The following is a 17,253-nucleotide window of genomic DNA, read 5'->3' as shown; positions in this document are numbered from 1 at the left end:
TCTGATGCTGCTTGGCCTGCTGTGTTCATCCAGCTCTACACCTTGTTATCTCAGATTCTCCAGCATCTGCAGTTCCTACTGTCTCTGAAATAAAGTTCGGTTTCCTTATTTAAGAAGGAATATACATGGAGCAGTTCAGAGAAGGTTCATTAGGCTGCTATCTGGGATAAGGGGGTTGCTTGAGGATTTTCAAAAGGTTTTCAAGAAGGTAACACACATAAGGCTACTTAATAAGACAACAGGTCACTGTGTTGGGAGTATTTCAAGAAGCATGGATGGAGGATGAAGGACCGAGAGTTGGGATAAAGGGCCATCTCAGGCTGGTAATCTGTAATTAATGGAGTGACAGTGAACAATGCTGGAGCCACAATTATATACAATATATAAATGAACTGGATGACGGAAATGAATGTACTATCACAAAATTTGCAGATGACAAAATTAGGTGGGAGGTAAGTAGCAAGGATAACAGAATCTAAAAGGGGATACAGAGTGTTAAGTGAGCTAGTATTTGGCAAATGACAGAATCCCTACAGTGGAGAAACGGGCCATTCGGCCCATCGAGTCCACACCAACCCTCCGTAGACCCACGCCTCCACCCTATCCCCATAATCCTGCATTTCCCATGGCTAATCTATCTAACCTGCACATCTCTGGACAAGATAGACAATATGGCATGGTCAATCCACCTAACCTGCACATCCTTGGACTGCGGGAGGAAACCAGAGTACCCAGAAAAAACCCAAGCAGACACGAGGAGGATGTGCAAACTCCACACAGGCAGTCGGCGAGGCTGGAATAATGTGGGAAAATGTGATGTTATGCACTTTAGCAGGAACAATAGAAGTATTGATTATTATTTAAATGGGGAAAAAAAGTGCTAAGTGTTGTAACTAAGGCAGTTGGGTGAACTTGTACATGAATCAAAAAAATACTATCACACAAGTTCAGCCGGTAATAGAGAAGGCAAGCAGACTGTTGGCCTTTATTTTAAAGGAAATGGAGTATAAAAATAGGGAGGTATTGCTAAAACCATAGAAGGCACTTGTCAGATGGTACTTGGAATACTGCAAGAAATTTTGGTCCCCTTATCAAAGGGGAGACATACTGGCATTGGAAGCAGTCTAGAGATGGTTCACTAGATTAATTCTGGGCATAGAGGGATTTTCTTCTGAGAGGTCGAGTAGTTTGGGCATGTACTCATTGGAGTTTAGAAGAATGAGAGGAGACCATAATGAAACATATAAAGATTTGTAGGGGGCTTGACAAGGTAAACACAGAGAAATTATCTCTCGTTTTGGGCAAGGCAGAGCCAGGGGGTATAATCTCAGAGTAAGGGGCCACCCAGTTAGAGCAGCAATGCGCTGGAATTTATTTTCTTAGAGGGTAGGGCATCTGTGGAATTGTTTTACTGTACAGGGCTGTTAAAACCGGGTTGTTAAATACTTTAATGGTCAAGGTAGACAAGATTTTTAACCAGGAAAAGGATGAAGGCGTTAGGGGAAAAGGCAAGATGTGGAGTTGAGGATTCAGATCAGCCACATTATTATTGAATGACAAATGAGACTTAATGGACTTAATTCCTTTTCCTAAGACAGTGAGCAGAATCGGCCTAGAGTAATTGCAATTTAGAAGTTCGAGAGATGACATTACTGAAACACAACATTCTGAATGAGCTTGACAGGGTAGATGTTCAGAAAATGTTTCTTCTAAAGAGGAATCTAAAACTAGGGGAAAATAAAAATAAATAAGGTTTCAAAATAAGAGATTCTAACTTAAGATTGATTGGGAGCAATCTCTTCTTTCAAGAGGATTGCTAGTCTCTGGAATTCTTTTCCCCAGGGAGCAGTGGCAGCTTAGTTCAATGGGTACAAGCAAGGCTGAGATAGACAAACTTATGATTGACAAGAGGGTCCAGGGTTTTGGGGCCAGAAAAGTGGAGTTCAGGCTTCATTCACATTAGCCCTGATCTTGTTGAATGGTGAAGTTGCTCAATTTACCAACTGTCACATACTTGCCCCTATATCTTAATGATTCTTTGGCCCATGAGAAACACTAATTTCAAATAATGGTATTTTACTTTTCTCTTGAAGACATGTTTTGTGGCAATAATGGTATTAACACCTACATTTTCTCTACAAGAGTCCACAATGCTTGACAGATTTCATATGCTATACTGTTTACATCAGGTTGAATTTATTTTTGTTTATAATGTAGACAATTTAAACTTTGAATCACACTTTGAAATTGATACATGTACAAATGGTCAAAAGTCTCAAGCTAAAAAAAGAACAGTCTTGTGTGGGTGGGGTGGGGGCGCTTTAGTTCACCTCTGCTGCTTTAAAGCTCACTTCAGTTTCTTTTTAAAAAGTTTAAATTATTTGACTATAAAAAATCTGGAATTAAGAATCTACTGATGACCACAAAACCATTGTCAATTGTCAGAAAAACCCATCTGAGTCACTAATGTCCTTTAGGGAAGGAAATCTGCCCTTCTCACCCGGTCTGGCCTATGTGTAACTCCAGGCCCACAGCAATGTGGTTGACTCTCAATAGCCCTCTGAAATGGCGGAGAAAGCCACTCAGTTCAAGGGCAGCTAAGGACGGGCAATAAACGTTGGCCAGCCAAAAACACCCATGTTCCACTGATAAATTAAAGAGCCCTAAACTTTTTCAGCTGAGCTTTAGAACTTGCCGCAAAATCTTGTACATATCTTGCAAATTAGGAAATCCTTGATTAAATTATGGAAATCCTTGATTAAATTATGGAAATTGAATGCAGAGATCAGTAAAGGAGGCAATGACAAGCAAATTCAGAATAGATAAGGAGTAAATTAAAGAAAAAAAGCCGCAAAGTAACTATTAGAAAGAAAATAAGTCAAGCTTCTGAAGAAGTCAAAGAAGGTAGACAATTAATCTCAAGCATGGCCATTTTCCTTAATACGTCATTTTATGCAATTATCTCAGCTTAACACCTAGACCTCCAAAAATTCTTAACTAGAAAGCTATTCAATATAAGAAAATATATCTAGATTACATAACAATGCAACTATAAAGGCTAATGGTATTGTGTTAAACACAGATCCATAAACATTCATCATTCACAACTTTGTTAATATTTAATTTTCTGTCCATAGACATTCATAAAATTTGCTCAAAAATGCTGCAAACATGCAAAATTGAAGTTTGTTGACTATGGTAAATTATACTCCCACAGATATTAATTACAACTCAATTAGTAACTTATTTAATATAAACATGTCAGTATCAACTCAGTTCTCATTAGTCACCTTGGTAATGTTGTAGCAGTTTGTTTATACGAATATCCCAAAGCTTCACAGTATTGTCAGTTCCTGCTGAGGCGATACAGGTACCACTGGGGTTAAAGTCCACAAAGTTGGCAAACCTGGATTATAATAAACATCATATTTTTCAGTATAAACACCAAGATCCTTGTGGCTTACAGCAAAAACAGCGATGGAATCATTTCAAATGTTTAGACAGTTCAATCTTGTGCCTATAGAGTGTCTGAACAATTTGGTTACATATGCAAAGCATTCTACCAAAAGAAAATCAATTGTGACATCTGAAGTCTAAAATTTACAAGCTGTTCCAAATACAAACTGAATGACTGCAGCAGTTCATAGAATTGTAGAATTCCTAGTGTGGAAACAGGCCATTCGGCCCAATAAATCCACACTGACTCTCCAAAGGTCATCCCACCCAGACTCACCCCCTACCCTATCCCTGTAACCCTGCACCTCCCACGGCTAATCCACCTAGCTATCATAAGTAGGTATCATTACCCAGATTTGCCTAATAAGAGTAGCATCACAGGTTGAATAGAATATCAATGTAAATTCATACAGATTATTTTATGATGCAATTTAATGAACCAGACATTGAAAAATTAATGCACTTTGTAACGAAGAAATGTTAACTTACCCTCTGTGCTCAGTGAAAGTATTGATACATTCTCTGCTCACTGTGTCCCAGATCTTAACAGTTCTGTCATCACTACAAGAGACTACAAGTCTTCCATCTGGAGAGAACCTAATGATCAGGTACCAGTAAAATATTTAAAATAGAGTAAGGATATCTCTTATAAAAATGCAAAAATCCAGCAAATTTAAGAACCATTAAAAGCAGGGCCCTTACATAAAATCAAGCATGATAAGTTTCCTTGCATGAATTTTAAACTGCCATCCCTAACCTGGGTGCAACATTGAAGTAATGAACAAAATCACAATGTATAGTTCAAACTAATCTAATTGCATTCTGATTAAGAATTGATAAAAATAAGTACAATGCAATGTAATACAAAAAGCAGGACAATGTTCAAATCAGTATAGGTATATTACAAATGTGACTCAAAAGTCATTCTTAAAAAGTAGTATTTCAAATTTTAATTTGTCAAATAAGTTAAGCCTCTGTGATAATTCAGCGAGAGTTACTTCTGCACAATGAACAGTCTTCTTAAATTCTGTGTCTGAAGGCAAGTTCAACCCATATTGATACAATATCCAATCACCAGCATCGCCAAGGAAGCAGATCCTGAATCCACCCCAAGGCAGAACCTGGATCAAACCTTGCTTTACTGGCACCAATCTGGTCCGTGCTAGCCACCCAATACATCAAAGCTACTGTGACAGCATAAACCCTTCCATACATTTGTAGCCTGAAGCTACAGATCATGTTGACAAAGGCTCCAATTTCTTTCTATCACACGGCTGGCCAAGAATACCTCCAGTTCTCACAACCTGCCTCTGGCATATTGTTGAATAAGTTGATATTCAAAATCAAGTTATGAACACACTTCCATCGCCAACTTCTGGGGTGGGACTCAAACAAAAGCTCTCACTCAGAGGAAGGGATATTACCACTCTGCCTCAAGACTGCCAATGAGCATAACCTGATTAATATTATCATTTATATGAACTTTAGCAGCCCCTGTCAAAATTATTACAGAGCAGGAATCAAACTGCATAGCTTGCTTACTCAAACAAAAACAAGAACTCAGCAGGTTTGGCACCATTTGTGGTGAGAAAGCAGAGGTAACATTTCAAGTCCAGTGACCTTGTTCAGTGCAAAGTTCTAGAGAAGAGTTGTCAGCAATCACTCGCTAATGAGTATGATTTTCCTGCTAGGAAATTCCATGACACTGGTCATGGGTTCTGAGAGACCTTGCATGGTTGATGAGCTCGCATTGGCCACACATTTGGCAGCTGTTTCTGGGAGGTAGGTTTGGTCCTTGGCCTTGAGATTGTTCAGATGACTGAAAGCAATATCTGGGCTATCATTCAATACTGCACAGTGCAAGAGGTGCTGTCAATTTCAGAGACACAATAATGGGGAACACTGACAGTTCAGCTATCATTACAACTGCAGATTTAGGTCACCAAACTATTTAAGTCAACGTTGATTTCAATGCACACAAAGCTCAGATAGATGATGGTTGGTACAAAATAAATCCCCAAAACACAACTGTAGCATTAATATACAATATCATAATAATAATGTTTCCATTACAACTAAAGTATAGCAAGCTGCATTTAATTCAGGATAAGCTTCACTGTTAATGCAATCCACAAAATAACTTGCCATTTCAAATTGCATTTTAGCATTGGGTCATCTCAGTTAACTTTCAATACCTTCATTGTACAGCATGACCACATGTAATCAGCTGACTCTATTCATTGATTTCTATTAAACCAAACAGAATAACACATTAGGAGAAACTGAAACCTAATTCTATCCCATCTCCTTGAACTTTTATCCCATTTTTTGAAGAAGGGAAGATGAAGGAACTCTTGATCTGTCCGGTCATGCTAATATTACAGGTTCACAAGCTGAAGGAAAGGATAATTTGAAAGCCTCTATGGAAGGGACTTTCAAAGAAATAAGTTAAAAAGGTAGAAGTCTGAAGGGAAAGGAAATTGCACAAGCAACAATATCAGCCCTTAGATGTCTCTGGAAAAGAAGCTTGCTGGCGTATCTGAGGATTTCTCTGACTAGTGAGGAACACAAGGGCTAAAGCATAGTGAACACTACAAATAATCTTTCATGTTTATGGCTTTCCTTTGTTTAAAGATTAAGCTTCTTTCTAGCTGTGCTCCTTTTTTGAAAAATGAGGGCACTTGTGTCTGTTTTTGTTTTGTGACACTGGAGTATGAACACTTATTTAGAAACTGTGACACTTATTTAGAAAATCGTACAATAAAGTGACACAGGGTATTGGTCAAATGCATATTAGAAATCAAACCATTTGATTAATTTAACAAAGTCTGCATAATTTTTGTACCAACAATGAGTTATTGCTTAGAACACAGAATAAAAATGTGGCTATGGGAAAACAATCTCAATCCATGAATTCAACTTGATGCACAGTATACCACAAGCTCAATTCCTATTGCACCTCTGGTTGAATTCAGCAAACTTAGCAAGTATTTAAAATTTTATCTAACTTGATGAAGCAAAATAAAATGAATGAAACAAAAACTCTGCCACTCAATATCAAATTAGATGCACATTATGCAGTGAAGACCCAAGTCACAATATATTCATGATTCGTGATATACATTTAACACTTTCGCTCATCTACCTGTTTCTAAAAATAAAGTTACCTGGCAGAACGAACCCAGTTATTGTGTCCTTTAAAGGATAACAGAAACCGCTGTTGATGAGTGTTCCACACCTTTATTGATTTGTCGTCGGCTGCTGTAACCAGGAAATTTCCATCACAGGAGAAATTCACACTGCGAACTACGGCACTGTGGGCTGTGAATGTAGTTGATGCTCCCTTACTAATTAGAAGACAGCAAAATCATTTCAGTGCTTACTAAACCAGACAAAGCACATAACACAGGCTGTCTCTAAGTCAATTTAATAAATTTCGGGCGACACGGTGGCACAGTGGTTAGCACTGCTGCCTCACAGCGCCAGGGATGTGGGTTCGATTCCAGCCTCAGGCGACTGTCTGTGTGGAGTTTGCACATTCTCCCTGTGTCTGCGTGGGTTTTCTCCGGGTGCTCCGGTTTCCTCCCACAGTCCAAAGATGTGCAGGTTAGGCGGATTGGCCATGCTAAATTGCCTGTAGTGTTCAGGGAGGTGGTGGGTCATGGGGGGATGGATCTGGGTGGGATGCTCTGAGGTTCGGTGTGGACTTGTTGGGCCGAAGGGCCTGTTTCCACACTGTAGGGATTCTAATTCTAATTCTAAACATCAATGCTATTTTCAATATCTAAAAAGTGACAAATATGCTTCTGTGATTTTAGCTTTAGGAAAAAACACTCCCTTCAATTCATTTTCAATTGAACACAATTTAACTGCAATGTTGTTGTCAAACGGTCATACTATCAAAAAAGCATCCTTGTTGAAACTAAATGGAGTTTTATATTCTAGAATAGCTGTAATATTTAATTGCATGAATTTAGTATTCTAGTTATCGCTCCTGGAATTCTTACAGTATAATAAACAGTGCTGAGCAGACTGAATTTAAGAGTAATAGATTGTACTGGCCTCACAATTTATTGAAAGTACGAGACTGGATACTAGGAGAGCCCTTGTGGTTCGGTGGTAATTTCTTACCAGAAAGCCTTGGTTCAAGTCCCACCTGCTCCAGAGACTTTTAATAACAACTTTGCACAAGTTGATTAGAAGATATCTAAATATTAGGAGGGCAAGCCCATATTATATGGAAGATTTAAAAGAGGACACACAAAAGATCTTAGAACCCTAAATGCAAACAAAATACCTTACAAAATACAAAAACAAAAGTTGCTGGAAAAGTTCAGCAAGTCTGGCAGAATCCGAGAAGAAAAATCAGAGTTAATGTTTTGGGTCCGATGACCCTTTCTCAGAACCTTCTGGCCCTTCTGAGGAAGGCTCACCAGACCCGAAATGTTAACTTTGATTTTTCTTCACTAAAGTTGCCAGACCTGCTGAGTTTTTCCAACAATTTCTGTTTTTGTTCCTGATTTACAGCATCCGTAGGTATTTCAGTTTTTACTTTACCAAATAGTTGTATAGAACGCTATAATATTGTTTTCTTCTCCCCAAAGAAAAAAGGAAAATGTGAAGGAAAAAAAAATTGATGAATTTTTTTTAAAAATTCTGATCAAGTTCTTTAAAATATTTCATTTTAATTCATTCCACAATTGACACTGAAAATAGCCCACCAAGAATAGCCCACCAAGACGATTTCATTGTGACAGATACTTCACAGTTCCATTACAGTCAATTTTAGAGACTGAAAAATATATGCCAAGAGTATTTTATTTGATGAAATCACCTTGACTGCAGAGAGAGGATCTAGAGAATTGTACCTAAACATGTCTGATTCATATTCCAATTGTGTACAATGGTCCTGTATCCAGGGCAAATCTATTGTGCCATATAGAACAGTATAGCACAGTACAGGCCCTTTGGCCCACGATGTTGTGCTGACCTGTTATGCTACTAAAATCAAACTACCCTGCATACCTTACATTTTACTATCCTCCATGCGCCTATCCAAGAGTCATTTAAAAGTATCTAAAGAATCTGACTCCACTACCACTGCCGGCAGCACATTCTACATGCCCACCACTCTGTGTAAAGAGCCTAACTCTGACATCTCCCCTTCTCCACATATCTTCACAGGAGTCATATTTCACAAAGTTGTGTGCCTTTGGGGGCAAAAATCAGTGACAGGCTAAAGTATATTTCAATTAAAATAATTAAATGTGAATAAATCAAGATGGCAACAGTTATAAGAATCAACCAGCAGACAATTAAAAAAATCAAATTTTCTTTTAAATGCTCACCAACCCATCTTTAAACAGTTCCTTGCTTCTGTCCTCACTCATCTCTCTCTCTACAATCTTACAGTGAAGAACCTATTTGTCCATCCACCCAGCTCTGAGTGTTCCTTGAGCTACTTACACACTTGTATGCTCCAATTTTTATTCTATTCTTGGCTGCCAGCCTGAATCCTCATTGCAAGAGAGTAAACCATGAAAGATGAACCTAAGGAAGGTTAGGGTGAGAGGTGAAATAGGAGACAAGGACAGCATAAAATGAAAGTAAAAAGTAGAAGAAACAGAAGAAAATACCTATCTTTATGTGGATGAGAAAAGAAAGAAAAACAAGAGAAAGCAAAGCATGTATGAGAGAGCAATCACAGCAAAGCTAAAGGTGATTCAGTAGCTTCAGTTTGACCAAAAGTCTTACAAATGTCTTTAAATCCTTTCAGTGCAACAGTACAATCTATACTTGCTACAATGTCAAAACAAATCTATTTTATAACATTTCTGTAATTAATATATCTGCTACCTGTAAAATACACTTGCACATTCAAGGCTTACTTGCATTACTCACACATTTGGAGTCCACAGTCGAACCGTTTTATCCCGTGAAGCAGATGCCACCAGATGACCTGAGGGGGAAAAGTGGACAGACATCACAGCGTCCTTGTGTCCTGTAAATCGGTAGGCTCTGGTTTGCGGCTTCAAGTTCCATATCATAAGGCACTTATCAATCGAGGTAGTCGCTTCAGAAAGAATAAATCATCAACATTAAAACTTCAAGTAGTTTTTGTGCAGATTTCTTATGATCATCTCAGTCAAGCATTTTAAGCACATGATGTAGTTGATTCACATTCCCTTGTGTCTCTGTGTAAAAGAGAGATTCAGGATGTAACAGTAATATCCATACTTAAATCTCAAAGACATACTGACAAAGTTATTTAGATGAAGACAGATAGAAATTGTTAAGCTACTTTATCTCACAATAGGATGAACATGTAAAAACTTACAAGTAGCGATTGTTGAGGTGCATAAATTAACTGTTACATCTTATAATTCTGTGTTATTTGCTAAAGAACATATATAAGTCCATGCCAATGCGTCATTTACCTAACTTCTGGCAATGTTCCAGAATTTCTAATTTCTTTATTTTAGTCCTGACAGCATTCTGAATTACAAATCTAGGTATCGTTGCAGGTTTTTTCTTCAAACATACAGTGTCATCTCTTAAGTTCCTAATTACATCACACACCAAAGAACTTTGAAACAGGAGCAATATTTCTCAAATTAGTTTTTGTAGTCTTTGCAGAAAATAAATTTCATTCAGTGTATTAGAATACTGCTTAAGGGAAAAGATTGAAAACAGTGTATTAACAACATTAAAAAGTAAAAGTTTTCCCATGTTAAAAGTTTTAAAAATCCTGAAAATATAAAATACTCGGTAATGACAGTGTCATGGGAAACACACACTAACGTATCAAAATCTATGGGTTTTTTTTGCGTAAACGTGATTCTCTTTACTTTTAAAAAAATCTACTTCTCTTTGTATTTATTTATTCTTTTCTATCCTATTGCAACCTATATTTTTTCATTTCTTTAGGGGAGCTATTCAATGCAAATGGTTAGCACACTTTAGAAAGACAGATCTCAAGATAAATAGCAGATAACAGGAAACAGCAAAAAAGTCGATAACTCAAAAACTGGAAAAGTGTTCACATACTGCTTCTTATAGTACAGTGGAGCGTACTCTTGATCAGATGGTACAGATGAAATCTCCACGAGCCATAAAAGGACAGTGAGGCAGAAAACAGTGAAAGGAGAAAAAGGAAACTGCAAGAAGGCAACGTTCATTCACTCCCTGTGCATATTGTAAAACAGCTATCAATTCCAAACAGCTTTGCTTATTAGCTCAAATATATTTTACTTGGTCATTTCTTCCACCTCTTGCTAATTGCTGCCTTTAGTATGCCATTGTAAAGAATTTGTCGCTTCACAGCATGACACGATGCAGAGTTTATAAATAATGCATCAGCTTCCTTCTTCTTATTCCGCAGCACATCCAGAGGCCTGGCTAATCACTTGCTAATATTGTGTGCTTTGCCCTTCCATATGGTGCATCAGATTCACTTGATTAACTCCTACCTATGGCTGACCATAAAGCCACATATTTCACTGCAGTTCACAATTCTATTTGCATTGTTTATGCTGCTTTTTATAAATCCATTAGTTATTTATTATTTGGCTTTACAAATTTTTATTCATCACAAAGTGAGAATAATGGATATCAAAGAGTACTCATCAGGGTGATTACCTCACTGACAAGCTTCGGGACTATCACATATGATTGGAATAAAGCTTATGTAACTTACAACTGTAGACAGTATCCTGAAATGAGATTACAGCTACAACTTTTCACCTTTGTGTTGGACCCTGGATGGCTCAAGCATAACGGGAATTTTGGTTAATAGTTAGCAATGTAGTGAGTGAGATGTTATGATGCATATCATAACTTAATAGAATGCTTTATTTAATTTTCACTAGAATTAAATGCCATCTTGATAAATATAGTTATATATTCTGTCATCTCACTGTTTAAGAAGTACAAAAATGATTCTTCTATTTACCTCCACAAGTACCAAGTTTGGCCCAAATGTAGAAAATTATGAAAATGGTGTGTTATCTTAAAGTTAGAGAGTTAGGCTCCACTCCAGAGACTTGAACCTAGTTTATATTGACACTCCAATCTAGAACTGAGGATTTTTTTTTAATCTAAGGATATTTACATGATCCGGTTTGTTGAGGTGTTTTGTGTCATTTCCAGTTGTTTTTCACAAGGGTTTGTATATGGGGTCTAATTCCACATGTTTATTGATTGTATTACAGGTGGAGAACCGGGCCTCTAAGATTTCCCATGTGTGTCTGTGGGTGGCTTGAGCTAGGATGGTCACGTTGTCCCAGTTAAATTGATGGCCTTCGTTGCCCAAGTGTACTGAAATGAAAGAAAGTTTGTTGTGTTGTTTAGCTGCTAGCTGGTGTTCATCTGACCATCCTAGCCCAAGCCAACTACAGACATGCACGGGAATTCCTAGAGGCCTGGTTCTCCACCCATAATGCAATTAATAAACATGTGGAATTCGACCCCATATACAAACCCTTGCAAAAAAGAACCAGAAATGACACACAACACCTCAACAGACTGGATCATATAAATAGTAAGTGAAGCAGAACAACATTGCTTCATCGGAGACAGCACTGATGTTACCTAGCATGGTGATGAAACGTTTGAACTATAACCAGTCAGCTCGGCGAGCAAATTGACAACCTCACCCACAACCTGAGCTACAAATCTTCGCAAGAACCTTAAAACTCTAGCAAAACTGGAGTCAATGGATATCAATGTGAAAACTCTACAAGTGCCACAAAGGAAAATGGTTGCTGTTATTGGAGGTCAGTTACCACAGGAGTTCCTCATGGGAGTGTTCTTGGTCCATCAGCTGCTTCATCAAAGACCTTCCCTCCATCAGGTCAGAAATGGGGATGCTCACTGCACTACGTACAGTGCAATAAATGCAGCAAAACTTGTACAACATTCAGGTTTGTTTTGACAAGTGTCAAGTAACATTCACACCAGACAATGACATCCCCAAAATGATAGAATCCAACCACCAACTCTTGACATTCATTCTGGAAAAAGGGTACTGGACTCAAAATGTTAACTCTGTTTTCTCCCCACAGATGCTGCCAGACCTGCTGAGTTTCTCCAGCCACTTCGGTTTTCGTATGCCATCCACAAGATGGACTGCAGAAATTCATCAAAGCTCCTTAAATTGAAATAAATCGCTGTTTCTTCAATTTGCTGGGTCAAAGTTAGGGAACTCCCTCCCTAACGATATTGTCAATATACTGCCAGCAAATATATTGCAGCATTTCAAGAAGTCAGCTCACCAGCACCTTCTCAAAGGGGAACTAGGGATAGGCAAAAAATGCTGGTCCAGCCAGCGAAACCATGAGTGATTTAAAAAAAAATTGAACTTTCATTGAAAGTTTGAAAAAAAAACAAGTATTGAAAATGACTAACTAGTACGAGGTGCAATGAATATAGAGAGCGCAAATTAACCAGCATAACTTAACAGCACTTCACAAGACAGTGTAAGATTTATATGGCTTTTAACATTAATATTTAAAAATAAATTACTTCATGCATTTGATTAATGATGAAAATTAGTTAGCAGTACAGAGATTAAAATGTACATTTGACATACTTCTATTCGCTCATACTATGGATCAGACAGCAGGAATTACTCAAATAGTACTCCTGAATCTATCACTCAACCATAAAATTGGGCTGACGTTCCTGAAGCCTTGCTCCATCAGTTTTGCAGTGCAGCAGGATTATTAGCTGCTGAAAATTAAATTTATCAATGGTATTAAACCTCATCAGGGCAGTTATTAGTAAACCTGAAACATAAAGTTAGTTCCAGTAAAAGATGGTGATAACAACTATCATGGATAGCTTAAAAAAAGAAACTAATGCCCTGTAGGGATGGAAATCTGCTGCCCTTACCTGGTCTAACATTCCAGACCTACAACAGTTTGGTTGACTGTTAAATACTCTCTGACACAGCTGAGGAAGCAACTCAGTTCAAGGACAATTAAGATGGGCTAAATGTTGATCTTAGCAGTGATACCTATATCCCGTGAAAAAACAAAAACATTTTCACGAGGGTATTACAATTACAATTGCAAAGAGTCATAGAGATGTACAGCACGGAAACAGACCCTTCAGTCTAACCCATTCATGCTGCCCAGATATCCTAAATAAATCTAGTCCCATTTGCCAACATTTGGCCTATAGTGCTCTAAACTCTTTCTATTCATATACTTATCCAGATGCCTTTTAAATGTTGTAATTGTACTAGCCTCCACCACTTCCTTTGGCAGCTCATTCCATATACCACCACCTTTGACGTGAAAAGTTGCCCTTTAGGTCCCTTTTAAATCTTTGCCCTTTCACCTTAAAACAATGTCCTCTAGTTTTGGACTCCTTATCTATTTACTCTATCCAGGCCCCTCATGATTTTATAAACCTCTGTAAAGTCACCCCTCAACCTCCAATGGTCAAGGGAAAATAGCTCAAACCTTCCTACCCTGGCAACATCCTTGTAAATCTTTTCTGAACCCTTTCAAGTTTCACAACATCCTTCCTATAGCACGGTGGCTAGAAGAACTTATTTAAAATCCTCCAATTGGGCTTCATCCACATACAGCAATGGTCCAAGGCACAGACAACATCTTATAGAACTGTAACTGCGGCTTTTTTTCTGACATCCACTCCATTCACGTATGTCTCTTCCACAGTCCGCTGGATTCCCTCCAAACCTCTATGTCCTACTTTCACTTTGCATCTCTACTGATGCATTCAGCAATAGTGCCTGCATGGTTGATTTGGTAAATCAAGTTTCAATTCTTCGCACCATCTACCCCCAGTTTGAAAGCAAAGATATGGGTTTCACATTTGTGTGCATAACACCCAGCTGTAATCCCATTATCTCCTCTGTCTAACCTTGAAGGTGTTGTCACCATTTTCAGACGATAGAAAATGTTGGCAAAACACAGCAAGTCTGGCAGCTACTCTTCAGACAACGAAATACTTATTTTGAAGCCAATGAATCTTCTTCGGTACTCCATGATCTGCAACTCTCAATTTAAATTATTTCTCCAGCTTAAATGTTGGAAGAAACATTATCGTGGTTCTTGCAACTGGTGACTCTGGACAGAATCTTCTCAGACCCTGAAAGACATGATCATTGGCGAGCAAACTGGAAAATTCACATAAGGTGGCCGGCAAAGAGTTTCTTGCGTCAAGAACCAAAAATCCAATTTTCAATCCAAGTGTTAAATGGTGAGACAAAATTCACATTAGTGAGCTTATTTGCATGCATTACTATCTCATTATGACCTAATTGCACCTCATTTAAATGCAGTTTCCTATTCCTCACCCACTAGTTAGAAAATAGATGGTGACGATACCCAAGTAGAAATTCAAAGCAGTCACCTGACAGCTCCAGCTTGCCATTTGCTCTTCCAGGCCTCCACCTTGAACACCAGACACCAAGGTCTCAGGGCAGACTTTATGGGTGTGCAGTGGTCATTTCCCAATCATGGGTGTTGGCACCCAACTTGTACCAAAGTCACTGCATCACTATGACGCATCTCCAATCCACATACAGTATTGTTCTGAACTACAATGCTGCAGTTTGGAGAGAACCAGCACCTTTCATTGTAATTATGCTGCCAGTACAATTTACATGCAGGACAGGCATTAACCTGTGGATTTCACCAGGAAGCATTCTGGCACTCTTCGCTTGCTATCTTAGCGATCATGCATTTTGAGTCACTTTTGATGCTCATGGCATCCCACTCTTACCCTGCCTTTTTACACTTGGCCCCTCAGCCAAACCTTAAAAGGCTCACTATATTTCTACATTATCTTGTCTTGCAGCACTTCTTTTTTTAAGCCAGGCAGCTTGTCATGGTTATCAGAGTCATCAGTCAAGGAGAGAGGCATACTTCAGTATGACACTGTACTGTGTCAAGCTCACACCTGCAGCATGTGCCAGAAGCAAACCTGGCAAACACACAGTGTCTGCATCAATCAAATTATCATGTCTCAAAGTCTAAGAGGAGTAGTCCTCTGTCACACCAAAGAGAACTGTTCGCAGTCAAGGGGTCCCTGTAGAGCAAATCAAGGATATTATCCAATATCAGTCCCAGGGCTTGGTCAGACATCCACGTGGAGGTCAATCAGGGGTATGCATCACTACATCTGGGAGCGAGCCATAGTCAGTCATGAAGTCCAGTGAAGTCAAGGGATTTATGGTCAGTCAGTCTGGGAGTTGTACAGAGATCAGTCAGGGTTCTGGTCAGTCATCAGTCAGGGATGTGCTTTGAATTCAGTCAAGGGGTGGGCCACAGTCAGTCCTGGGTCTCACTGCAATGAAAGTCAAGGGTTGTTACCAAGAGCCACTGCTGCGCTGGGGAAGTGGGGGAACTCCATTCTGGGACACAATTGGTAATTGCTGGAAAAACTTGACAAGATTGGCAAGTTAGGTCACCTATCTTTTACAAAATAAAAACCGAAAGAACTGCGGATGCTGCAAATCAGGAAGAAAAACAGAAGTTGCTGGAAAAGCTTAGCAAGTCTGGCAGCAACTGTGAAGAAAAAAAATCAGAGTTAATGTCTCGGGTCCAGTGACCCGTCCCCAGAACTTCCTCAGTTCTGAGGGTCACAGGACCCGAAACGTTAACTCTGATTTTTTTCTTCACAGATGCTGCCAGACCTACTGAGTTTTTCCAGCAACTTCTGTTTTTGCACACATCTTTTAACTTTACCCCTCCCTCCATCCCTTCTCTACTCTGCTTTCTCTTCACAAATGCTGCCTGACCTGCTGAGTTTTTCCAGCAATTTCCAATTTTGTTAATGATTTCCAGCATCTGTAATTTTTTTGTTTTAGAGTTAAACTCAATTCTGGGGATTGGAGGCCGAAACCTGGGTGTAGGGGGGATAATATTTGCAAGAGGGAGAACTTTGGCGTAAGTCTTATGCTTAACTTCATTTAACCCAGTTCTGCAGAATAGTCATATTAAAGTGTTAACTCTGCTTCTCTCTCCACAGATACTACCAGATCTGTTGAGTTTCTCCAGTACATTCAATTTTTGTGTTTAACTGGTTCACCTTTTGCTATCTTGGAAATCACATGACAAATTGGACTTGGTGACTAATTATAGCAAAGTGATCTCCATCAATTACAATGCAAGTAGCACAAATATGGCATAAAGAAAACTCCGAGTGATGCAATATTTCTGTGGTCCAGTCTCTCGTTCCTCTCCTGCTTGCTAGATATTTTCTAATCAACCCGGTTCAGAGATGTTATTACATTCCTCTGGAGCAGTGGTGACTTGAACCTGAGCAACGTGGCTCAGAGGTAGGTACACTATAGCTGCACAAGTTGCCACAATCATTGCATCTCAAACACTTATATACGCAATAAGTGTTTGAGATGCAATAAATAACAAAATGTTATTTTGGGGGCAAATGTTACCTAATTTGCATTTGAATGAAACAGTGTCATTTCGTTCTGGACAAGGTGAAATAGCTTGTCTTGGCCAACATTAATTAGTCCCTTTGGAACACAATCAACATCTATAAAGTTTATTAAAATATTCTTGTATGCAGTTCATGGAAAACACAAACCTAATATTAAACTTTTAAAACTGTGGTGCACAGGAAAATGTTGATTAAAATACAAATAAAGGGGAATTTCCACATTTCAACATCTTTAGTTTTCAATTTATACTGAAAATCAGCAATCACATCACCTCCCAACCTATTCTTTTATAGTCTGCCAATGTTGATTTTATGATTCCTAGTTAAATATTTCAAATATTTAACTATCACTTAACCTGACTC

General features: G+C 38.6%; 1 protein-coding gene across 6 annotated transcripts in view; it reads right to left on the bottom strand.

Moving 5' to 3' along the window:
• poc1b (POC1 centriolar protein B) overlaps positions 1-17,253 on the bottom strand; it is a 122,426-nt gene that overhangs the window by 74,686 nt on the left and 30,487 nt on the right. For all 6 annotated transcript variants that reach the window (XM_048607683.1, XM_048607687.1, XM_048607685.1 and 3 more), the window contains exons 3-6: positions 9,358-9,529; positions 6,624-6,803; positions 3,946-4,053; positions 3,291-3,406 (exon numbers count right to left, since the gene is read on the bottom strand). In XM_048607683.1, the coding sequence (XP_048463640.1) occupies positions 3,291-3,406; positions 3,946-4,053; positions 6,624-6,803; positions 9,358-9,529 (576 nt within the window). The remainder of the gene's footprint in view (positions 1-3,290; positions 3,407-3,945; positions 4,054-6,623; positions 6,804-9,357; positions 9,530-17,253) is intronic.

This window comes from Rhincodon typus, chromosome 18 (assembly GCF_021869965.1).
Source record: "Rhincodon typus isolate 14 chromosome 18, sRhiTyp1.1, whole genome shotgun sequence".
Taxonomy (NCBI): domain Eukaryota; kingdom Metazoa; phylum Chordata; class Chondrichthyes; order Orectolobiformes; family Rhincodontidae; genus Rhincodon; species Rhincodon typus.
The sequence above is the reverse complement of the archived record's forward strand: the minus strand, read 5'-3'. Positions and strand labels throughout refer to the sequence as shown.